Here is a 24,357-nt window from a genome sequence, read left to right as displayed (position 1 = left end):
GCCATATAAGTAATGTGTGAATCAGAACGTGCCGAGAGTCACCATGTAATAAAAATGTAGTGAAAACTTACTGTGAAAGACCAGGAAAGCGAGTGCACAAACAAGTGTCTTGTGTAAATGTGAAAATTAAGCGTTAATTTTTTGTTGCAAAAGACGTGTTGCAAAAGAAGAGGTATGTGTGCGAGTTGGAATATATAAAAATAATAGAATATTGTATTATCGAGAAATAGCAAAAAAAAATTGGAAGGAAAGAGAGAAAGGTGGAGGAGAACAACAGCGGGAACAACAACAGCAGCAGACGATTAAAAAAACGAGGGACGGTTGAAGAAAACTGAAATGACTTTTTTTCCCTAACCTATTATTTCTTCTATATCAAGTGGGGAATGAAGATTATGTGCCCATGTAGCTTGCTCTGTTTTATTTTGATGTTTTTTCTCTTTATTTTGTGTGGCAGTTCTCATTGTTGTTTAACTAGAAGCCAAGCCTCAGCAGTGCAATAACAAAGCAGAAATAAAAATACTTTTTTTTGGTGATGAAATTTTTTGTTACGGCGTTTTCTCAAACATTCCACGCAGTTTAAATCTTCACCCCCCCTCCCCCACATACTTCATTTTTTGTAAAACATTCTCCGGCTCTTGCACTCCCCACTTTCCCCCCATTTTGTTAAACATTGCCATTTGGCGAGCCATGCTGTTAGTAAAGAAAAAAGGGAGAGGGAATGTTAAAGTACACAAAAATGTAGCCCACATTTTCAATATATTATCAACGTTTTTCAGTTTCGAAATATGCCACTAAAAAACAACCAATTCGGGGGTATTTTTTGAAGCGTGCGTACAGAATCAGGCCAGAAGCTTGACAGGATTGTGTATTAAGTCTGACCACCTAATTTTTCATTTAGACGACCCTCTTCCTTATATCCAGGTTTGTGGAAAAGAAAAATGAATGGAATCAGGAGATGTAATTTTATTTTTGCCACACAAGAAGTGGCTTGTAAAAATCAAGTGTCAACAATTGTGTTTGTGTTTGTGGATATTGGCCTCGACAAAATTCCCCTTTTGGGGAGATATTGGATATTCTGAACATTTCTGGCAAGCGTGTCATTGCTTTGCTTATTTTATTTTTGTTGCCGTTTCTCATAATATACAGAACAAAATGAGTGGTTAATGTATTGATAGCGGTCTAGCTTGCAAGCACAATGCCCGATAATAGTTTGTTGTTGGTGTTGATAGCAACAAGAGTTTTCATTGTTTAAAAATAGCTATTAATAAATTAATACAAAAAATAAAAAACAAGCGAAAAATGGCAAAACTTGTAACAAAAAAACGAATAATTAAAATAGGAAAACAGGATATTTGACTTTGAAATCTCCGCCAAATTAAATATTTTAGGCCGACCCTTGGTTATCTGAACCATCGCTCGGCTGAGCAAATGCAGACATCTGGTAATCACCAGAGTCAGCAGTAACCGGTGCGGCATCAATAACTGCCGGTGCTGAGAAAGCACGAGGTGTATTATCAGGCCACATATCCGCGGCCATACCGGGGCTCTGCGTGTCCACGCGCAGGCGCGCCACCTCCGCCTTCAAACTTGCCATCTCAATCAGTGTATCATCAACCCACCGCAAAAAGCGCGCGAGCAAAACCGGGCGTGCTAGCTCTCTGCCATCATCACTGGCCATGTATGCCTGTGGCAGCATGCGCTTGAGCAAGTCAAAATTTTCCCGCATGGCGTCTCTGCGGCGCTGCTCAGATACGCGCTGCCACTGCAAGTTGTTCTGGCCGTCCTCACCGCCCAGCGCTAGGGCCTTGGACATTGCCTGATCTTCGATGGTCCCGGTGCTTCCAAGCATACTGTCGGTGGTAAAGTCAGAGGACATTGTAGTATTGGTGGATACGCAACGGCGCTTGCGCCGCCGTGGCTGCTCGCCTTTGTCTCGCGGGCGCACAAAGAGGAGCGGGCGCGCGGCGGCGGCTAGTTGGCGGTCAACGCGGTGGGGGATTAGCGCAGAGGACGCAGAGGTTGGTGTCGCGGTGCCGTGAGAGGATGTGCCGCAGACATCATTTAACCCTGTGGAGTGGTCGAAGCGCGGGCTTTGGGCGCCTGAATTGCAGATACTCCTGGCTGCCATGGCTGACGCAAACCGCAGGTTCAAGGACAATGTTGGCTCTGGAGTCGCCGGGCAGGTCTCAAGTTCTCGTGGATTTTGACAATGCCGCTGCTGCTTGCGCTGCGCTTGCCTGCTAGTGGCGGACGGCCGCGCTTTGCTTTTATGGGGAAGGGTGCGTTGAGTGGTTTGTTTTTGATGCCAGCGCCGGTTGCGTACATGGCTGCGTTCAGGCCGGATACTTGCCTGCGCTCGGTGCCTGAGATTCCTAGCGCCGTCAAGTGCCCGGAATTACCCTCTGCTGTGTCGAACCCACACTGGGAGTTTCCAGAGGCCAATGCTTCTGACACCATCTGTTTGTCAGCCGATATTGAGCACAGGTCATTGTGGAAACCGAGCATGCCACCGACAGACTTGCTGGCACTGAGACGCGCAGACGCCGCAGCCGCAGCCGCCACAAAGGCATTCTGCTGGTGGGTTGCCCCCCCATACATCATATCTTTGCTTATCATGCGCTGACTATTAGCGAGCATCTCCATTCCGACCATTGACTGCATCGGCGCGTTAATTGGGATATCCAGGGACAGGCTGCCGAGCGGATTCGGCATACTGATAACGCGACGGCCGCCATCATATGCGTTTTCCAAAATATCCGACAGCACCGTATTATAGTCATGTTCTGCGGTATTATCCGAATTCCAGAAAACTTTTTGCTGCTGCTATCCATGGATTGTTGTTGGGCGAATTGCTGCGCGTGCATGTTGCCTTGATTATTCTGGGCCAGCTGCTGGGTGAGCAAGAACGAGAGGGATTTAGAGATATCATCTGAGTCACTGTCCGATGATGTTGTCAGACCGTTGGTTGAGCCGCCTGCGGATTTAAAATCCGGATGGTTGCCTGGTGGTGGTGCATGTCGGCGAACTGTGACATGGGCGCTTGCGAAATAAACGACTGCACCCAGTCTTTTAAAAACTGATTGTTTTGGTCGATGCTCTCGTTTTGGCCTGGGTATTCCTGGTGGATGCGTTGCCTTTGCTTATGTCAAAAAGCTGCTCTGCAGATGTTGTGAGAGTCCCAGGGAGCTCATGTCGGAAAACTGGTATAGCTGCGACATGTCTAGGGATGGGACTGCCGGCATGTGTGCGGTAGCGATGTTGTTGATGGCGGTAGAGGAGGCGGAGACGGTGGAGGTGGCCGTGTTTAATCGGCTCAAGGTTTGTGGTGTCGAACAGGTGTCTGCGGCTCCGTTCTCCGAGCTTGCCATTCCTAGGATTCTGCCGAGTGGTATTTGCTTGTCGAAAATATTGAGCGAATCCATAGGATTATTATTTTTTGGGTTGGTTAGAGCGAATTGATAAATATGGTGGATGAGAAGGATAAATGATAAATGATATGCTTGTGGAAGGATATGTAAGGACGAGTGCGAGCAAGAAAGAAAAAAAAAAAAAAGAAGTTAATATTATGTTTAATATGTGCTTGTGTTAAATGTTTTTCCGTGGTTATCAATACATGGAAAAAAAGTGGTTAGAAGGTGTGAGTCAAAAAATAAAATAAACCACAAACAAATATGGCAAAATAATTGATTATAAGAAAGAATTCAACAAGTGAATATAACACTGACAAAAATTGTGAATAAATAGTAAGAACAGAAACAATAAAATTTCCACTGACACAAAGAAAACAAAGAAATAAAATGAAATGAAAACATTGAAATCAATACCGGTGCTCCCGAAATGACCAAGTCTTATGTTTATCCGAATACAACATTGTCATCCAGTATTTTTCATCTACTTTATTTTTCTCCTCCCACCACGTAACCGAATGGTAAAAAAACAATCGAAAGAATAAAAAACGTCAACAAGTTACTTGCAGTATATTTCTTCATTTTTTTATGCTCTCAGTGTACCCAACTTGGATGTAATAAGCTTCTTTTTCTGCTTTTTTTTTGATAACTCGAAAATAGTAACTAAATCCATACCTCCTCCCCCAAGTACAAATGTTGTTTTGTTGTTGTTTTTATTCTGGCCTTGAATTGTCATTAGCCGCTAAAGCAGTGGAAATGATCTCACGGCGGAGGGGGGATAGCTGTAGCAATCTGCTAATGTAAATAATGAACCGGCCCCTTTTTTAAATGGCGCTGTGAATGTGTGTGGGGAAAGAAAAAAGAATTATGATTATGCATAACTAAGGGCTTGCAAAAAAAAAGAACAAAAAAATATTCACCACCCCCCCCCCTCCATTTCAATAACCTACTACTACCAGCCCATTTGTCATGGTTCCAATACGGTCTTATTGCGTGTTGATTCTAGTAGACCATATACTGGTTTATAATTTTTATTCTACGAGGAAAACCAGTATCAGTATCGTAAATAAAAAATGATAATAAAAGGTAATCACAGTAACACGTAAACAGTGAGCAGCAAAAACGTTTTTTATTTTTCTCCAATCGATTAATTTTTCATATAATTTTTTCTTTCTTTCTCAGTTACGTCTGATGTATTTGTAATTTCTGGACTAAGAAACAATTAAAAAACAGTAGAATAGCGCCGCCAAACAAAAAATCACAAACAAAAATGTATATATTTTTTAAAACGTAAACAAAACCTGAAAACTGAAAAAAAATCTCAAAAACAGTGCAAAAATAATAAACAATAAACAATATAGATTTAATCTTTATAAACAACCTTTGAAAAGTACTCTGCTGGGATCACGCCAGAGTCACGCAATCCCTTGATAAAATGACATTATTCTCACTAACATAAAACTCAATCCCATCTTGCATCGCCCGGGGGAAATCAATATAGATGAAAGCATCGGAGGTCTTCCTCATTCCACTGACAACCTCCTGGTCGCCGGCCAGTCCGGTAGCAAAATGAATGTGCGTCCGTTGCATCCGCGACAGCCCATCCTTCTGAATCACAGGCACTTTCTCCCTGGTTGTTCCATGAATAATATGTCTGGGCACAGTCTCCTCAGTGAGCAAAACCAAAGGTGGCGCCTTTATATCCACGCTATGACCCTGGGTCGCCCTAATATACCATACCCGGGTGCTACCCACTTCATTCGCCTCTTCTTCAAAAAGAGTGAAGCGCTTTTTGTCGTTTGTGTCTACAATGTGCTTGATTTGTGCGAATGTCGTGGATTGGAGTTTTTTGTGCTGCTGGAGGGTGCTCAGTAGAATACTGCCGTCGTCGCGGAGGGTTAGGCCCTCCTTGGATGCGCCGTGACGGAGAACGTACGAGAGAAATTTGGAGAGTTTGACCTCGGGCGAATCATCAGCTCCGCGTCGTGTTTGGCGGCCAGGGTGCCGGCGGCTGTTCTGTGTGGCGGCGAGGACATGATGGCGGTGCGCAGTAGGTAGCTGTAGTAGGTTGAAATAATAAGAAGTAACAAATGTATATAAGCAGGTGAGTGAGTGGATGGGTGAATATATAATTGTAATTTATTGCCTTAATTGTAATAGAAAAGGATAATGAAAAAGAAAAAGAAAAAGAAAAAGGAAAAGAAAAAGGATATAGGGTATTGGATTGCGGCCGCAGTTCATAAAGTGACGAATTTTGTTCAAAGGAAGAGTGGATTGGGTCCCTTTTCCTTCGGGGTTGGCTCGGGCAAAAGGTCCGGAGCTGCGGCTGAGTATAAGCACCGAGCCGACAATGGCTTCTACAGTCAGACCCAAATTTATTCATATTTTTTATTACAATAAAAAACAATATAAAACAATATAAAACAAACACATCTTCTCCCCCCACCTTCTAGTCCTCAAGATCGTTCAAAGACATGATCTCATAAGCACTCTGAATCTCCTTGATACGCATTCCAATCCGGCCCTCATAATATTCTTATCCGCATCCGAAATGCGCTCCAACAAGTCATTATACGCTGAGGTTAATTCATCCACAGCCTCGTGCGCAGTCATCTTGTCCTCGTTGTAGTACACGGAGTTGCGCGACTCCTCGGCGTACTCCATCTCGTCCTTGGCTGTTGTCGCTAGATCTGTGATTGTCTCGATCTCCTTGTCAAGATTAGCGGGACTGTTGGACGAGAAGAGCCGCTGGGCGTGTGTGGTGGTGGTGGTGGTGGTTTGCTGTGGCCGAAGCACTTGGTGCTGGCAGTGGTTGAAGAGAACCCGGGTGTGTGCAGAGGCAAAGCGGCGGAGCATGGCTAAAAAAGGGGGTTGGTGGCTTTTTGAATGGCAAATGAAGCGGCCGAATGCTGAGCAGAGAACGAAATTCAATTAAAAAACGGCTTTATAATTTAATTTTTATGTTGTGACGGAGGAAGAAAAATAAAGAACAAGCACGACTCTGCTCTTTGCTTTTTGCTTCTTTTTTTAAATCTGCGCTTGAGATTAAAAGCTGGAGGAAAAAAGGTATATCAGTTGACTTTGCTGATTTTAATCCGCTGATTTTACAGACAATAAACAATAAACGGCGGGTATCACATTGTCGGACACTTTTCCACTTGTAACAAACACTTGTTCTGCGCTGTTTACATTACCTTTTTTAATTTATTTTCTCTTGCTTTGCATTGCATAACCGTTTTCATTTTTTTCTTCGTATTACTGTCAAATTCCTAATATTCAAACTTCCTACACACCCTTCCATTGTATTTAAACAATAATGTCGGACCAGCGCAACTACGCTTCGCACACAGACAAGCCTGATGGCACATTGAGCAAGTTTGGCAAACTGATACGCACAATAACCGCAATGCAACACCGCCCAAGCAAACGAACCTACGCTCACGACGCGGTGTACATCAGGATTGCGATTTCGAGCTCGACACGACGCCGAACGTACAGCCGCTGGAGGCGGGCGACATTGGGTATGGTGGCGGCATTGCGGGGCAGGGGGCGGTTCCAATGTCTGTGCAGCGCGACTCGGTGAGGGCGGAGAGCCTGCGCAAGCGGGAGAAAGTTGCCGAGATGCGCAGGAAGCGGCAGCAGCAGCAGCAGCCGCTTGGGGCGATTGGAGAGTTGAGCGTCGATGCACCCGGGTCTGTCCGCTCTGCCGCTGCTCCGAGGGCTGCTGCTGCTGCGAGCTTGGCGACGCTGTTTGGGCCACCGCTGGGGCCCGTCGAGGATGGCGGTGGAATGGCTGAGGCGTCCTCTGCGGACATTGCTGAGATGGAGGCGGACGGGGCGCGGTTGGTGGTGCAGGCGCAGGCGCAGGCGGCGGCGTTTAATCCGGCGGACGAGAGGTTCTTCAATAGTCCGGAGCTTGATCTGCTGCTGCACGAGATTGACGCTGCGCCGCTGGTCTTCCCGGCCGAGCCGCCGGCTCACCTGGCGCCGGCCTCTCCTGCGGCAGACGCTTTCGTGGGTGCGATTGCCGGCCGGCCTTTGGCGGAGGGCGCGCGGCGCGCGGCTTCTTTTGGCGGGTCTTTGGCGGCGCGGACGCCGCCGGCGAGGGGCGAGTCTGGATTTATCATTAATATTCCGTCAACGTCGTTGTCGCCTGTTGTGCCGTTTGGGGTGCGGCGCGTTTCGGATGAGGGCGGGCTGTCGCGCGTCGCGTCTGCGCGGCTTCACCACGGCCGGCTGCAGACCAATGCGCAGCAGTTGCAGAGTGCGAAAGACGGGGGGCGCACTGCTGCAGATCGGCGCGGATCGGGACGCGAGGTTGACGGCTGCGATGACGGTGACGGTGACGGTGACCGGCGACGTGATGATGACGTGCTTGAACAGTTGCGGGAGGAGATGGACATGAATAGGGAGCTGCGCGGGGAGTTGGCCAGGCTCAATGATGTTATCAATGCTGTGGTCAATATGGCGCAAGCGAACAAGACGCTGTGCGACATTAACAGGAAGCATCAAGTTTAATTAAATCACCCACACTTTTTTCTTTTGCCAATCAAATCCCTTTTTTTTTGTTATGTCGCTTGTACGCCTGCAGACTGTGAGCATGCAGCTTGGAAGGCGGCAGATGGTTAAGCGAGGGCTGTACAGCCGTGCAACTTGCATTGCAGGCGGCAGCCCCCCCTGTCATTTTTGTTTCCCCTTATGAATGCAGCTCATATTGCATTTGCAGCCCTGTAGCTCTTGCAGCGGCATCCCCCTGTTCCCAACGCACGCGTGTAAATGGTTGGTGCATTGCCAGTTGGGTTGTATATATATTGAATCGGTTTTCAGAGCAATCCCAAGTGCGCCTCAAGAAATGCATCAGTCTTTTTGTATTTTCGTTTTTGCTTTTTGCTTTTTTTTGAACCCAAGCACAAAACATTTTATTTAATGATTCTGTTTGGCTTTTAGGGCCCTGGGTTCGATTTGGTTTGATCTGGTCCCGATTACGTAACTGATAAGGCACTAACTAGAAGACGGGCATAAATAAAAACCATTTTTATTTCTTTTACTTCCAGCAACAAGGTAAAAAAATATGGCGAGATGGGTTGGCGAAAAGGGTGGATAAACCACCCCCCCCCCCCACCAGCTTATTGTCCAGCCAAGAAGCAGTAAAAAATAAAATAAGGATTGCAGGCCAATAGAACATTTGGGGATGAAAACGTAATTAAAAGCAAGTGAGAGAGAGAGCCCAGTGTCTCGGAGAAACTTTCCATTTTTTCTTTTTCAAATTCTCAACAAACCCTCAATTACTTTTCAGCTCAAAATTTAGCTATTTATTTTATAAAAAGATACTTCTTTTTAAACTTTAATTCACAATTTACTCTAGTTTGAAATTTGGCTGTTGTTTAAATAAATAAAAAAGCCAGCTGGTAAGTTTGTCCCTCGTTTATATATATATATTCGGGTTTTTTTACTTGTCCGGATATAGAAAATTCCTGCAGTTGTAAAAAATTTTTACTCCTGTTGTCATTAGAGTGCGGAAGCAAGAAAAAAATAAAAGAGAGAGGGAGGGATGAATGAGATGTACTTTATTTTTTAATTCCAAAGCAAACGACAGGACAAAGAACCTCTTTGCAGGAACACTTTTTTGTATCTTTATCCCCCTCTTGTCCCCCCCCCCCCTCCCCAGCCTCAATATTTTTTCTTATTTTTCTCGATAACACGCGCTTTTTTGTGACCTAATTTTTTTCGGCCAATTTTTTTTTGCTCACTATAAAAATCGTATTTTTTTTCCTTCTTTTTTCACACTCAATTTTTTTGTTTACTGAACTAAAAAATAAAATAAAAAAATAAAAAATAAAACACGTACACGCGTTTGCTCTATATTTTTATATTTTTATACTCTTTATATTACTAAAAAAATTCTCATTCTCATTCTCATTCTTTTTCTTTTCTTTTTTATTCCAGTAGTACGGACACAACAATCTGAATTAAGGGTGACTCGGACCAACAGACACATAGTACTGGCAACCCCTGTTGTTTTTTATTGGTTTTCTTTTTTCTTCATTTATTGCTGTATAAATGTCAAACATTTACAATCATCGGCAGATGGTTCCATCTGCTCCACTGTCGTCGCGAGTGACTGAGCTTTTGGAAGCGTTAAGGGCAGAGTATGACTCGCTTAACCAAGAGGCTTCTAACATGAGGCTTTTCAAGGACGAGTATGAGCAGAGAAGTAAGTAGGATTGCATGAAATTGTCAATTTCTTAGAGAAAAAAGCAAAGCTTTTGAACTTACGTCGCGTTTAGTGTGTTAGTGTATTGCTAAATAAAATTGTTTTTCTTGTCAAATTCTGTAGTAACCAGCCAAATCAACGAAATTCAGGCGGTACAGCAGAATCTGTTTGAGCTTGACCGCGCGCACCACAAGATTAAGCAGCAGTACGAGGAGGAGATTCTGCGCCTGCGCCGTGAGCTTGAGGCGCGTGGAGGGCCACCAGTGCCCCCTGGTCCCTTCATTCAGCAGCAGCAGCAGCAGCAGCTTGGTCCCCAGGTCCAGCAGCAGCCACCGATGCCCATGAACCAGCCGCACACCTCGGGCATGCCCCCGGGTCCTAGCGGAATGTACGGCGGTATGCCTCCTTCCTCTGGTCCCCACGGCGGCCCTAATGGCTCGGCAATGGCGCCCGGACAGCCTCCCCTTGGCGGCGAGCCGCACCCTGGCGCTTACATGGGCCCTCCTGGAGCCTACGGACCGGGCGGTAGCGTGCCGATTGGTGGCCATGGGCAGCCGGCCACCCCGCAGCAGCAGGCGGCGGGGGTCAGCAAGGAACGCAAGCCCAGCGTGATGGGCCCGAGCCAGGCACAGCAGCAGCAGCAGGCTCAACAACAGGCCCAACAACAGGCTCAGCAGCAGCAGCAGCAACAGGCCCAGCAGGCTCAGCAGCAGGCCCAGCAGAACGCAGTGCAGATGGGAAGCCGGCAGACGCCAACGCAGTCTGCGCGCAACGTCAACATCATGCCCAGCAAGGGCGTGGTGACCAGCAGCCAGCTCGCTGACATCGACCCAGACACTGTGCCGGCCAACTTGAAGCGCGAGGGCGCCGACTGGTTTGTCATCTTCAACCCCAAATTGCCGCGCACGCTGAACATCGAGCATGTGCACACGCTTGACCATACCAGCGTAGTGTGCTGTGTCAAGTTCAGCAACGACGGCAAGTACCTGGCGACCGGGTGCAACCGCACAACGCAGATCTGGAACGTCGCAACGGGAGCCAAGGAGTGCGTCTTGGCTGATGAGAACGCGCCCAAGAACGGCGACCTGTATATTCGCGCTGTGTGCTTCAGTCCCGACGGCAAGTACCTGGTTACCGGTGCCGAGGATAAGCAGATTCGTATTTGGGATGTCAAGATGCGCTCAATCCGGCACATGCTCAGTGGCCATGACCAGGACATTTACTCGCTTGATTTTTCGCCGGACGGCAGGATGATTCTGTCCGGGTCGGGCGACCGCACTGTGCGGCTGTGGGACTTGGAGTCGGGCAAGGAGATGTTCAAGTTCTCCATCGACGACATGGGACCCAAGGACGCCGGCGTCACGTCGGTGGCGTTTTCACCTAACGGCAAGCTGGTTGCCGCCGCGTCGCTGGACAAGATGATTCGCCTGTGGGAGGTATCGACAGGCCACCCGCTGCAGCGCATCGATGGGCACAAGGACTCTGTGTACGCAGTGGCCTTTTCGCCTGACGGCCAGTCACTTCTGTCGGGCTCGCTGGATAAGTCCCTGCGTATCTGGGATCTCGGGCGCTACGGGCCTAATGGCCGTCCGAATGACATGGTGATGTGCCGGTCTATTCTTGCTGGCCACAAGGACTTTGTGCTTTCGGTTGCTTACTCGCCTGACGGCAACTGGATTGTGTCTGGTAGCAAGGATCGCGGTGTGCAGTTCTGGGACCCGCGCACGTCGCAGACCCAATGCATGCTGCAGGGGCATAAGAACTCGGTTATTTCGGTTGCTCTGTCGCCTACACAGACGTATTTTGCTACTGGCTCGGGTGACTGCCGTGCGCGTATCTGGTCTTATGAGAACTTGCCTGCGCCGATCTAATAAAGGCCCAGTGAAATGATGCCACTGCCACTGCCACTGCCCCACTGCCGCCACTGCTGCTTTCTGGGGTGGTGGCGGTGTGGTAGTCGTTTTCTTTGTTGATGTTGTTTTCTTGCGCATAGTTCTCTATCTCTAACCCATTTTCTTTTCTCTATAACTACTTTTTCTTTATTTACATTTTGTTGTTCTTACACTTTTTATTTTATTGTTTTCTATCTGGCATTCATTAACACAACAAGTTGGAGTTATTCGAAAAATCAAGAAATTGATATGGGCCTTGATTTAATAATTTGGATTTTAATGTTTGGATATTGCGAATACCCATGTAAAATTGAAGAATGCGGCTTTCACATGAATGGCTGACTGCACAAGTAAAAGAAAAAATAATAAAGTCTGCATCTTTGTACTTTTTTTACGTCGGATATCCCCTGGAATGGAAGTAAAATAAAAATTAATTAATAAATATTCAGCACATTTTCTTGCTTGCAGTCAACTAGGGGAGGCTTGCCTTTTAAAGAATAAATAAACGATGACTTTGCGCTTTCAAAAGATGTGGGTAAGAGAAAATATAAGTCTCATAGAAAAAAATTCATTAAAAAAATCATGTTGAGAAAATTAAATTGGCAGGAAAGAGGGGAATTGCTTGTTGTAATCCAGGGTGTAAATTGGAATTTGCACTTTCCTCTCCTGAAATTTTTTAATAGGATATTCAGATCATGAGTGTGTGCCCATGACAATGCAGATGTAAAGGAACCTTCTCCTTGTCTCTCTCTTTCTCTCTCTCTCTCTCTTACATATGAGCTATTTTTATTTTTTATTCGGGAAAAAACCCTCTCCCAAAAACCCAACTTGACCAACCCACTTGAAATGGACAAACAGTTGACACGTGGAGTAGGAGTGCAAAACAATGTAGGGGGTGCCTTTGGGTGTGGGACGACGTCCTGAAAAGATGTGAATTGAGTATCAAGTGAGAAAAAAAGTAAATAATGACATGACTACATGCACATAAAAAATATAACGAGTTGGTCACAATGTACATCGTTGACTGAGGCTTGCTTAAATTATTTCAATTGTTTAGCTATTTCTAGCCATTTATCAAAAAAAGAACTAAAACGAACACGACAACAAAAAAGTAGATTTGTGGCAGACACGCTTTTACTTTCACCCCATGCCCGACTCGTCTCGATGTTATCGTTCAATAAGCCATCCATCCAGTCAACTGACCACTAGAATTAATTTTGCTGGGCTTTTTTTTATTCTGTGGTCATTTCCTCATGTCACTACACCCTTTTTCTTTCTTTCTCTCATATTTTGTGCTGTTATTGGAAAATGAAATCCGATGAAATCATGTGGAAACCATTGTTCTATTCGGTAAACATCACACGCCTTTGCAGTCAACCAAAAAAATAAAATAAATAAAAAGGTGTGGTTGAAATAAAATGGCTTGACATTGTCCCATGAGCATATTATTCTCATTGAATTATTCCGAAAATATTCTGACAAATTAATATTTTGACAGGTATTGCTGTATTTCAGTGAATAGTTTAATTTACTTATGATGTGATTAGTTTGCCAAGTACTTTGTTTAACTGCGCGCAAAAAAAACTGGGGAAGAAAAGTAAAATAAACAGTTGGTTCGAGAAATATTCACTAAACTAATGTATTTTTATTCTCTTGGACTTATATTTTTCTGCTTTTTTAGTCATACTGTTTCTCTTCTAAAAAGAGTAATTAAAAAATAGCTTGTATCTGTGTCCGTGGTGTGCGTGCGTGCGTGCGTGAAAAATAGTTGATGTTTAACTGACTTAGAGGCTTCTGACTTGCTGAGGTTAATAAAAAAGAGGGAAAAGAAAATTTACAAAGCTCATTTCACATTTGTACACACGATACATCAAGCCAAATGGAACAATCTAAAGAACACAAGATGTGCAAGGATAATTCTGACATTTTGCACTTCGCACATCTTTTATGGTAAAAAGAAAAAAAAAGAAAAAATAAAAGAGAGGCGGTCAGAGAAAAAGGAGGGAGGGGGTAGACGACCCCTTTTTCATTGCTTTCATTTCTTCAGAAAAAGATACACTAATTAAATACACACACGTAGTTTATGTTGCTTTGAATTTTTTCGTTGGTAAACAAAAAGAAAAAACAAGTTGACTGCTTGGTTTTTTAATTGAATTTTATTTACTCATGCCCATTTATTTTCAATGTGCCAAGACATAAATACATATATTATTCACACTTTTCCCTCACTTTTTTTCTTTCTTGCCACTATTTCTTAATTATTATTTTTGTTTTTGTCTGCTTATTTTCTTGATAATCTCAAGCAAGTGGCTCCCCCCTGTCTTTTATTCTTTGCTTTCTTATTTTTTATTCTATCTTTTTTATTCTTGTTTATTCTATTAATTTTTCATTTCATTGTTTCCAAGCTTATTCAACCATTTACGGCCCCTTAAAAAAAGTACACCATAAAAATATTTCACAGTTCATAGTTGTGTACAGTTTATGCAGCCATATCACAAAAGCATTGATAGCTACCTTCAGATGTCACAAAACAACAACACAACACAAGCACCAGGACCACAGCCATATAGAAATAGCTATCACACACCGGAAAATACTGCAGAGCAAACCCAGCAACAGCAACAACAGCAGCTGCAAAGCACAAATTCATCAGCAGGAACCCCTTCTCGGAGACAATACGTATACCCGGACGTCAGCATGGGAGCGACATTAAACATGCCTCCTCCTTTGGCAGCAGCAGCCACGATGCCCGCTAACTACCAGTACAACCACTGTTGAGCGCTGGAACTGCATACACACCTATGCCATATAATGCATACCAGCCGCGGTTTCGCCTGGTGCAATTCAACCTTTTCAGCAGGACCAGCAACTATACCAGCAGCAGCAGCAAATGATGATAAAACCAGCAGGCTGGCATTACGGAAACTCGCTTGAAAACAGGCCCCAAATGTACCAACATTCGCACAGCGGCTTTGACCAGACACAAACCCAGAGCGCACCCATTTCGCCGGCAATTGCGCACTATGAAAAACCCAACATCAAGTACCAAAACCTGCAGCAGCTCCAACAAGCCGTGCAAGCAGCCAACGGTGGTGCGCGTCCGCAGATGTATGGCCAGCAAATGCCAGTACCCCAGCTGATTTATCCGGCTCAGCAACAGGTGGCGCTTCCAGGCCAGTCACCGCTTTCGGCGCCCTCAAATATGCCGATACCAATGACTATTCCGGAACCTATGCCGAAGCAAAATCATAATCGGTTTCAGCAGGGATTTCTTTCTGGGCAGCAGAGCCCCCAGGCGTACTCGCATTCGCCCCAAAATCAGAATCTGTATACGTTGAATCTTCCGCAACATTCACCACAACAGCAACAGCAACAGCAACAACAGCAATATCCGCAGAGGTACCCGAGCCGGCAGTCGTCGCATTCTAGGCCTCAGTCGAGACCCCATTCGAGACCTCATTCGCGCCCCAGCTCGCCGCAGCAACCCCCACAGCAGCCCCAGCAACATCAGCAGCGGCTTCACAAAGCGGGCATGGCCGGGGCTCCGCAGATGATCGGCGGCATGACGGCTGGCATCCAGGTGTCACCATGGATTAGACGTCCGTCAGCTGATGCGTACGTTTCTCAGGGCCAGTTTCAGATTGCGTACTTGCGGTATAAAGAGCGCCGCCACAACCGCACAAAGTATACAAACTTGATTCACTGTCTCGAGCCTGTCAACCTGATTAATAAGGTTGCTGGTGCTTCGGCTCACAATGCGATGCTCCCGCTTAAGGGTAATTTGTATCCGCTGTATAAGGCTAGCGAGGACTGGATTGCACCTGGTAAGTACAAATAAAAACCACCCACCCAAAATGATGAATTGCCAATGTTTGTTCTGCGTATGCGTGTGTAATTTTACGCTGTTGTTGTAAGCTGTATTTCGTTTTAGTGCGCTGTGCTTTGCCGTGCATAAATTTATTTTTGCCATTGGGGAGAGTGTCTTTATGCATATATTTCATGATTTCATGCCTATTCGGAATGTCTTGCGCTTTTTCTCATTTTTTACTATTGTCTATTTTTGGTTCCCACACATATGTATCCGCTTGTCTGCCTGACATATATAATTTGATTTATTTTGGTATGGTGCGGTATGCATGATTTGACTAATTCCAATTTTTGAATCTTTTAATTTTTTCTTCTGATAATTTACTTGTAGATGTCGGTCTGCCACTCGAAAACAAGCCTGGGTACCAGTGCCTCATGTACATTGTTGATGGCACGTTGCTCTACGACAATGGTAAGAAAACATACACAATAATATGCCTCGCTACAACGTTGATTCAAGACAATTGGTTTCTTTGAATGAAATGAATTATGCATCCACCTACGTCATACTAATATGAATTGTTCCTCTCTTTTTTAATTTCTCACTTTTTCCTCTTTCAACTTTAGGTTTCGGCGGCGAAAAGATTTTGAGCAAGGGTACCGTGCATTTGTCATCGACCAACCGCGACGCGTCAATATACGTGCGCAATCCGAGCAAGACTCACCGCGCGCATATCATGCGTCTATGGATAGATTCCGCCCTGGACCACGCCAAGGACCCGACATTGGCCGCCGACAACCATGCGGATGCGAGCCGTGGAGGGCGAGCAGAAATCCGGCATGAGATCCGGCATGTCGCAGATTCAGACAAGCATAATTACTTACTGGCTGTCGCGCAACCCTCCAACTTCCGTCCGTCTACGGAAATACCGACCAGATATACGGCCCAGTGACATCAGCAGCAGTGCCACCCAGCGCGACAAGTGGCAGCAATTCGGAGTTACGCACTGGCGCGGTATCTCCCTTAGGCTCCTCGTACATGATGTCGCAGTCGATGATGTTTACGCGCCCTGATTACTTTACCCCCGAGCTGGTTGACCCGTTAGAAGCCGCAGGGTCGGATCAACAGGGGGAGTGGGCGATGGATGACCCGCAGTTGACTTCCCGTGCGTGCGTTGACCCATTGTTACTCGAAGAGGATATATTTGTGTATTCGTGTCAGTTGGACAGCCTGGAGAAGGTGAAGTTTGAGCCGGCTGATTTGAATGACTCGAACAGAAGAATTTGAGGAAAATGTATAATCCGCTGAGGGCCGGGAAGCGGCGCGTGTGGATCCAGACTATTATGTCGGATATGAGTGTGGAGTCGGCGTTGAACGGTGGTAGGCTGGTTATTAATGGCGATACAGTAATCGCCTGAAACCTGGAGACTCAGCGTATGTGCGTCGAATTGAGTTGACTGACAAGCTGGTTCTGGAGAACTGTGGGCGTGCTCCTATTGAGTTTCTGCTTGTCGACACTCCTTACTAAAAAACCAAAATTATTTTTGCTATACAACATAGTAGAAATGCAAAATAAAAACTAAAATTACTTTCTTTTCTGATACGTTTATTTATTTGCACTATGCCAGATATGTACGTCATTCTTCATTTTTCATTTCTTGCACACTTTGCATCGGTTTCTTTTTAAAATGAATATCAACTGTTCTCCATTTGATATTCCGAGCACTCATGACGTATGTGTGCATTGGGAGTATCCGCACACAATATCAAGGGTGCATCTGCACTACACTTGCCATGCGCTAGTATTCGGTGCACTATTTAAGCGGTTTTAAGCGCCATTTAGTAATTGACAGGCTATGTGCTCTGGCGTCAAAAAGTGAGCTAGAGTTAGAGTGTGTTTGCCCTATTGGGAACTCAGTGTATACTGGGGCAAGTTCAAGCTGAGGCGCCCCTGTATACACAAATGTCAATCAATCCCATTCCGGAACCAATTACAAAAATACCAAAATACAGTTTCAACCTGGAAAATACTGCGTAGATTGGCGTCAAACCAAACAAAAATTCTGGTGGGTGATTGGGTGGGAATGAGGCGGGTATACAAAAAAGGGTCTACCCCATTTTCAACCAAACATTTTTTGTAGCTCGCCCATTCTGGAATGTCATTTATTTTTTGCGCACTATATTTTTAGTGATTTGAAATCGATGGGCCAATGAAGAAAGTGTATCGGATAATTTTCTATCCGTAATATGCCGACTGAAGTGCAGTGTTTTTTGATACAATCGGCCAATTTTAAACGTATGATGCTTATTGGCAAAATTGAAAATGAAAATATTTTAAATTCATTCCATAGCATTGCGTTAATTTGTGCATGCTTGGCTTACAGTTGCGCAATCGATTTCTATCGATGAAAGCAAGAATTCGGATGAAAATTGGCTTGTTTCAAGTTTTCACCCCCAATGCTTTGACAATGTTGGGTTATTTTTTACTCTTACTATCAGAATTACACTTGGTTATTGTTGAGAACTGTGCATGGTAAAAGAGTAAAATTATTCGGTGACAGACATGTACATTAATCCCTTTGCCCCCACAGAAGGTTTGGTGGATTAGTATAACAGGTTTATTTTTGCTTTTTGGAGTCCTATGAAGTAATTTCAGAAATGCGGCCATTTCGTCCATTCAGTGGCGCTCCTCGCTCCCTCTTTCTTACTTTGATGTTTTGGTCAATTTCTAATTAGCTTTTATTTTTGCTTCTCAGTCAAGTTTCGGGCAATTCAATTGTCATCAAGTTTTTTTTTCCACCCTCTTTTTCAATTTTATTTCTTACTCTTTGCTTGATTGCAAGCCGAAAATAAATTGTAATATTTTCTATTATTCTTTTTTTCCATTCGTTAAAAAAGCAGTCAGATGCACAACCTTGCTTTGGACTTTGCCTTTACCTTTTTCTTGACGACACCTTTGCTTTGGCTGACCTTGCCTTGCCTTTGCCTTGGCTAACCTGGCTTTTGCCTCGATTTTTAATTATATATAAGTCCAGTTCCCTCCCCCCTTCTTTTTTGTCCGGCCGTTGAATTAACATCGCCTATAAACTTTTCTATTATTTTACTCATAAAATAGTAAAATATCACCGACTACTTTTTTCTATTTAATATTTTTCATACTACTCGCACTTTTTAAGTCTTTCTGTTCACCATATTTTATATACCATACCTTGCCCCTTTCCCACCCCCTTTATTCTTTTAAATACTCTAAATTTTCATATTCTTTTTTCTTAAGCATGGCTATTTTCAATTTATGGCAGCAATCCCCTGCGCTGCACTCAAGCTGCACCCACAGACCACTCAGGTGGTCTACAACAGGGCACCGGTCTGCGAAACCTCCTCGTCGGCTACCTCTCCGTGACCATCACCAAGCCCACCTCAATCAAAGCCCTCACAGTCAGCCTTACCGGAACCCAGAGCTAGACTGGCGGCAAGGCCAAGGGCCCAGCAGCACCGAACACACCATCCGCCACCGCTGCATAGATCTCAGTCACACGCTCATTTCCTCTGAAGATCACAATCAAGAATGGCATGCCCTTGTGGATATGGCGCGCGTCGGAGGATCAAATCCTGCAGTTGCTGGCGAGCGTGGGATGCTGATGCCTGGAGAGTACAGATTTGCATTCGAGTTCGCCCTGCCCTCAGGGTTGCCGGCATCTGTTGAGTCCCCACTGGGTGGAGTGCGGTACACTTGATGGCGGGGATGCGGAGATCCTGGGTGCAGGTGGTGGTCGCGAGCCTGTGTGCATCAGTATGGTGCAGGCGCCTAAAGCTGAGAGGGATCTGCCAGCTCTGGTTGGATTCCCCTCACTGACCGCCTTGGCGATGACCTCACTGTGATGGAGGCGAAGGTCGGCAACGGGTGGAAAATCTCCGTCTACGCTATCTCCCGAGTGCTCGCCCTGGGCGTTCCGACCAAACTGCAAGCCTATGTTACGCGCATCGATGATGATCACAATGATCAAGGTGATCAGCGCGGTGGGAGTCTAGAGGTTGTCGAGCTAGGCATCGCACTGTCAGAAATAATCACATATCGGATTGCCCCGAACTGCACGCACAAAACAAGAGCAGTTGTTGCTCGGGCGAGCAGCGACAGTGTGAATTTGCTGGCGATCGGCAAGAGCTTTGATGAGCAGCAGCAGCAGTGGATGGATGCCCAGACTATTGAGTCGCTCGGCGAGTCACTCGATGAGCTCTCGATGCCTTCGATTGCCCAGGTGCAGCTGGCCCTGGGGAAGGGTGTTCAGGCGAGCTCTGGCTCGGCAGTGTTCTCAGTGGCCCATGAGCTTTCGGTCAATGTTGTGTGAGAAGCGCTGAGGGAGAGGTTGCGCGGTGACGTTGGCCTCGCATGTTGTTGTTTTGCCCGAGGCACTCAACGGAATTGCCGGGGCTGGCGTTGGTGTGTCGTCTTCACTGCCCTGCTATGCGCAGATCTCGGATGATGTTGTTTTGGCCTCGTCCGATGTGAAGTGCAGCATTGTTGCTGGCAACTATGTGTGCGCGTATCCTCCGCCCTACCAACTGAGTGAGGAGGCTGCGAGCACCGTGTAATATTTTTATCTTGTTATTTAGTTCTCTATTTTTTGTTTATAATCCTGTTTTTAGTTTCTATTATTCTATTTTCATTGTCTAATTTTCTTTCTTAGTCTAATTTTGTTCTTTTTATTTTTAACAAATGAATCACAACATCCACTTATATTTCACAAACATCTATTGATGTGCACCAGTCAATAAATACTTGTTATTTTTTATTTGGATCGCTTGGCTGATGGTGTTGGCCTCTTTTGGTGATCCGAGCTGCCTCCGCGCTTCTTCTGCCTGATCTTGTCCCGAGCGCCAAAATCAATATCCAGCAGATGCAGAGCCGCGGCTCTCTTCGCCACGAGCACCTTGCCCATGCCCTCCAACACCTTGTGCTCGGATATTGCCAGCTCCTCCAACTTCCTGCCCACGCGGGCCTCGATATTATGCACAAGCTTAATATCCTCTCGGACATAATGGTCACTGCCCTGCCGCCGCGTCCCGCACGAGCGGTTCGTCCGACCCTGTGAATGTACTCGTCGGGGTCCCTGGGCACATGCATGTTGATGACCAGCTCGACCGAGGGAATGTCCAGCCCGCGACTGCCGACATCTGTGGCAATAAGGATGCGCACGGCTTGGGCGCGGAACTTGCCCAGGCTGTTGAGCCGCTCTGCTGGGCCATCTTGGAGTGCAGCGCGGTGACGCGGAACCCGAGCTCATAGAGCATTACGCGCAGGGATTCGGCTGCCTTGCACTGGCCAACAAAAATAATAATGGATTTGTCCTTGCCCACGGTCTTCTCGCCACCCACGGTCTTGTCGTCGCGCTCATCGTCTGATGGCCCGCTGTCGTCGTCCTCGAGCTTGGCGGAGGCGCGCTTTTCCAGCTGCGAGACATTGGACATAAGCAGGTGCACCAGGTACGCCTCCTTGACGTGCGATGGCACAAATATGTAGTTCTGCACCAGTGACGAAACCGTGCTCTCGCGCGTATCGCACAGGTGCACAAACGGCGCCCGGTCCCTCGGCCGATCACGCAGAGCCAGAATGCTGGGCGTCATGGTGGCCGTAAACAAGAGCGTCTTGCGGTCCTTCGGGATGGCGTCCATGATGACCCCGAGGTCGCTGGCAAATGTGTCGCTGAGCAGCCTGTCTGCCTCGTCCAAAACCAGGTACTGGACACCCTTGAAGTGCACCGCCCCAGCGCTGCTCTCAATATGGTCGGCCAGCCGGCCAGGGGTTGCCACAACAATGTGGGGCCTCCGAGAGAGCTCCATGGCTTGCGCCATCATGTCAATACCGCCAATGGTCACTGTGACCTTGATGTTCATGCCTTTGCCCAGGACTGCAAATTGCTCGGCAATCTGGTATGCAAGCTCGCGGGTGGGTGTAAGAACAACGGCAAAGACACCGTATGGGTCTTCGGAGAGCTTTTGCAAAATGGGCAGCGCAAACGCTGCGGTCTTTCCTGATCCGTTTTGGCCCCGCCAATGACGTCTAGGCCCTGGAGGATGGGGCCAATGCAGGCGCGTTGGATTTCGGTGGGCTGGGTGATTGACATGGCGCCCAGCGTGTTGATGAGCCAGGGGTCGAGGCCCAGCGAGCTGAAGGTGCACATTGGCGGCTCCGGGTATTCTTCGCGGCCCGATGCGAGCGGAATTACGCTGATCTTGTCGCCGTCATTTTCATTTTCGTCCTCGCTGTCATTGTCTTCATTGCTGCTGTTTTCATTGTCGCTGTTGTTGATGGTAATGTCGTCTTCAATGCTGTTGCTGCTGCTGGGCTCTGTGACGCTGCTTTCAGCAGCAGATGCGGCGAGGGTCGGCCGATCCGTCTTTGTGCTAATAGATAACACGCGGCCCTTTTTGTTTGCGGACTTGCCTTTGTCTTTGTCTTTGCTATCGCTTTTGCTTTTATTTAAAGACTTTGCCATTGTAAAAGATAAATGAGGTAGTGTATTTTTAAAAATAGGCACGAATTTGCGAACAGAGGGGAAAATAAATAAATGGTTGAAGGCAACCAGTACGGGCTTGTTTATTTTTGGTTGACTGCGTGCAAAAAAAGAAAGCAGAAGGTAAGAAAAATACACTGATCACTTGATTTGATCATTCCTATGTAATTTAAAAGCTCACCAACTTTGAAGTGTGATTTTTGAAACGCAAACCTTACTTTCCATTTAGTTGCTAGCTTCGCATAAGATCTCTGGTTGTCGTATTTTTGCACTCATTTACCAAGATATTATTTTGAAAGAAAAACTGAAAATTTAGGAGCAGTTTTTATTATTATTTTGCCAGAGGTAATAAGGACAATTGTAGTATTGGTTATTTTGCAATATTACAAAAGTTAATGTGACGAGGGGCACACAAATATAACAGCGGCTGAATACAGAAATAATTGAATAATCTGAAATGTTCATTGTCGAGGCAAAAAACAAAACTGGTAAGGCGATTGGCGAGGTTTAAACACAGCCAAACCAAATCAAGCAAATAGCGACAATTAAATCACTTTTTTTGTTCTATTCAAAGGCCGGTGGTGCAATGACGATGACATTGACCTGGTCGCCCGCACACGCCTTCAGGTATACATCGATCCACGCGGTAGTGCGACCAGTGCATTAGTGTTCAGCATACTGGGCATCCTGCTGCTCTGCTGATGAGCATCCGTCACGTACACTAGCCACTTATCCCGGCCAGAGCTCCACGCCAGCCGCCCGCGGACAAACTCAGGCCTTCCGCCATCCAAAGCCATATCCGCACCACAAAACACGGCCGTAACCGCGCTCCATCATATTTCTGGTGACCAGAGAGTTTGCGCAATGCCGGCGCAGAAAACACATGGAAGGCAACCATTGCTGATGCGGGATTACCCGGCAGGGCAAAGATAAACTTGCCACCAGGCAGCACGGCAAACGTCGACGGTTTGGCAGGTTTCATAGCCACGCGACCAAAAAGTATGCGGCCCTTCAGATGCTGCTCCACGACGGGTTTGACCCAGTCGCGCTCGCCCATACTGACACCGCCAGTTGTGATAATACCATGGCAGTCCTCAAGGGTCTCAGCAATTTTGCGCGCCAGCAGTGCGGGATCATCATGGACCACGCCAGCATCCACAGCGTCGACCCCCAGCGCGCGCAGGGCGCAGAGCAATGCGGGCGGTTGCTGTCGCGCACATGACCATGGCCCAGCTCACCAGGAGATTCCGACAGCTCGTCGCCTGTGGACATGACGGCAATGCGCGGCACCGTATGCACGCTGAAGGTGCGGTTCCCAGATACTGCCATGGTGCCGATCTCGCCGCCCACAGGCGACACGACAGTCCCAGATTTGAGTAAAACCGCCCCCTGTGACACATCATGGCCGACAGGGCGGATGTACTGTCCAGGCTGGACACCTGCAAGGATTCTCACCACGAGCTCTTCACCCTGATTGTCGGCCTGCAGCAGCTGTGTGTCCTCGACCATGACCACGGCATCCGCACCCTCGGGTACCGGCGCACCTGTAGCCACGCGCACTATCGAGCCGGTATTCATACGCAGCGGCATCGCGCTGCCTGGGCAAGTCCTCCAGCTGTGCTGGCCCCAATGACTTTGTAGTCACCCGGTCCGTCTGCAGCCACAACAGCGTAGCCGTCCATGATGGATGCCCGGTACGCGGGCACGGCTCCTGCGCCTCCACAGCGGCCGCCAGACCATGCCCGGGCGCACATCGCTGAGAAGCATATCCCTTGGCGGCAGCGCCTGCATACTGCCAATGACCATCCTGAGCGCCTCTCCACGCTCACCATTGGGTGCTGTGACTTGCGCGGCCTACCAGCCACTGTACCCTGATCGCCAATCGTCTCGGCTTGATTATCGTCGGCGTCGTCAGGTCGGCTACATCCGCACTGGACCCTGGTGTTTTTTCCTTGGGCTGCTCCACGTGCAAATGCCTGGTCCCTGTGTGGCTGCCGCAGTGTCGACAGCGTGCGGGAGAACACTAATGATTTGCTGCAAATTTCCACACTGCCCTTCTTACTCCCAGGCACAGCCACGACCACCGAGCAACCAACTACGCCGGCTGTCACTTGGCTCAGTGCAGCCATCGGCGTGATGCGCAGAGACCCAGTAACCATGGCCACCGCCAGCGACGGCAGCCGCTTGCTGAATAACGGCTCGATGGCATCGACTGTAACGTCGCTGGGCGAGATACCAGTGCCGCCCGCAATGACTATCAACTGGCAGTTTGTCGCACTCCATTTTGTGACGACGCTGGCGATTTTTTGTTTGTCGTCTGGGACTATTTCTGTGTGGACAACTGTCCAGTTGTTAGCTTGGAGTTGTTGCTGGAGGGCGGTCCGCTTGTATCAGTGGCTAGGCCCCTGGAGCAGTTGTCACTTACAGTGAGAATACCGGCCGAGCGAGTCATATTGGAGCGGCTAAAAACAATGGAATGCAAATTGCAAAATGCAAAAAAACTGGAAAAGTATTTACAAAAAAG

The 24,357-nt window shown here is 47.0% G+C and overlaps 9 protein-coding genes across 9 annotated transcripts; 4 read left to right on the top strand and 5 right to left on the bottom strand.

Annotated features, from left to right (window-relative positions):
* Positions 1–1,368: 1,368 nt before the first annotated feature.
* Positions 1,369–1,786, bottom strand: BX661DRAFT_183738 (uncharacterized protein). The gene has a single exon (XM_051536292.1). The coding sequence runs from the start codon at positions 1,724–1,726 to the stop codon at positions 1,385–1,387; it is 342 nt and encodes a 113-aa protein (XP_051390935.1). The 5' UTR covers positions 1,727–1,786; the 3' UTR covers positions 1,369–1,384.
* Positions 1,787–2,148: 362 nt separating this feature from the next.
* Positions 2,149–2,598, bottom strand: BX661DRAFT_171564 (uncharacterized protein; the record flags this gene model as incomplete). The annotated part of the gene is made up of 1 exon (XM_051533718.1): positions 2,149–2,598. One exon carries the CDS (start codon positions 2,596–2,598, stop codon positions 2,149–2,151), a length of 450 nt encoding a protein of 149 aa, XP_051390934.1.
* A 2,213-nt stretch (positions 2,599–4,811) lies between these two features.
* Positions 4,812–5,423, bottom strand: BX661DRAFT_183736 (phosphotransferase KptA/Tpt1; the record flags this gene model as incomplete). Its single annotated transcript, XM_051536291.1, has 1 exon — positions 4,812–5,423. A coding segment is annotated over one exon (612 nt), but the record flags the coding sequence as incomplete, so codon positions are not given.
* A 419-nt stretch (positions 5,424–5,842) lies between these two features.
* BX661DRAFT_183735 (uncharacterized protein) lies at positions 5,843–6,456 on the bottom strand. Its single transcript, XM_051536290.1, is given in 2 exon segments — positions 5,843–5,904; positions 5,916–6,456. 2 exon segments carry the CDS (start codon positions 6,261–6,263, stop codon positions 5,857–5,859), a joined length of 396 nt encoding a protein of 131 aa, XP_051390932.1. The 5' UTR covers positions 6,264–6,456; the 3' UTR covers positions 5,843–5,856.
* Positions 6,457–6,601: 145 nt separating this feature from the next.
* Positions 6,602–8,180, top strand: BX661DRAFT_183733 (uncharacterized protein). The gene is given in 2 exon segments (XM_051536289.1): positions 6,602–6,855; positions 6,867–8,180. The coding sequence occupies 2 exon segments, from the start codon at positions 6,724–6,726 to the stop codon at positions 7,923–7,925; spliced, it is 1,191 nt and encodes a 396-aa protein (XP_051390931.1). The 5' UTR covers positions 6,602–6,723; the 3' UTR covers positions 7,926–8,180.
* Positions 8,181–9,467: 1,287 nt separating this feature from the next.
* On the top strand, positions 9,468–11,492 carry BX661DRAFT_171561 (WD40-repeat-containing domain protein; the record flags this gene model as incomplete). Its single annotated transcript, XM_051533717.1, has 2 exons — positions 9,468–9,621; positions 9,745–11,492. The coding sequence occupies 2 exons, from the start codon at positions 9,468–9,470 to the stop codon at positions 11,490–11,492; spliced, it is 1,902 nt and encodes a 633-aa protein (XP_051390930.1).
* A 2,968-nt stretch (positions 11,493–14,460) lies between these two features.
* On the top strand, positions 14,461–16,273 carry BX661DRAFT_171560 (uncharacterized protein; the record flags this gene model as incomplete). Its single annotated transcript, XM_051533716.1, has 3 exons — positions 14,461–15,337; positions 15,712–15,792; positions 15,948–16,273. 3 exons carry the CDS (start codon positions 14,461–14,463, stop codon positions 16,271–16,273), a joined length of 1,284 nt encoding a protein of 427 aa, XP_051390929.1.
* A 2,324-nt stretch (positions 16,274–18,597) lies between these two features.
* BX661DRAFT_183723 (uncharacterized protein) lies at positions 18,598–20,009 on the top strand (the record flags this gene model as incomplete). Its single annotated transcript, XM_051536288.1, has 4 exons — positions 18,598–18,756; positions 18,780–19,035; positions 19,085–19,155; positions 19,206–20,009. Coding segments are annotated over 4 exons (948 nt in total), but the record flags the coding sequence as incomplete, so codon positions are not given.
* Positions 20,010–22,397: 2,388 nt separating this feature from the next.
* On the bottom strand, positions 22,398–24,285 carry BX661DRAFT_225015 (MoaB/Mog domain-containing protein; the record flags this gene model as incomplete). Its single annotated transcript, XM_051538928.1, has 8 exons — positions 22,398–22,454; positions 22,490–22,603; positions 22,639–22,881; positions 22,917–23,427; positions 23,468–23,544; positions 23,571–23,640; positions 23,679–24,202; positions 24,259–24,285. 8 exons carry the CDS (start codon positions 24,283–24,285, stop codon positions 22,398–22,400), a joined length of 1,623 nt encoding a protein of 540 aa, XP_051390927.1.
* Between the last annotated feature and the right edge of the window lie 72 nt (positions 24,286–24,357).

This window comes from Kickxella alabastrina, assembly GCF_025024165.1.
Source record: "Kickxella alabastrina strain RSA 675 chromosome Unknown BX661scaffold_14, whole genome shotgun sequence".
In the NCBI taxonomy this organism is placed as follows: Eukaryota; Fungi; Kickxellomycota; class Kickxellomycetes; order Kickxellales; family Kickxellaceae; genus Kickxella; species Kickxella alabastrina.
Note: the sequence above shows the minus strand (reverse complement) of the source record. Positions and strands in the feature narration are given on the sequence as shown.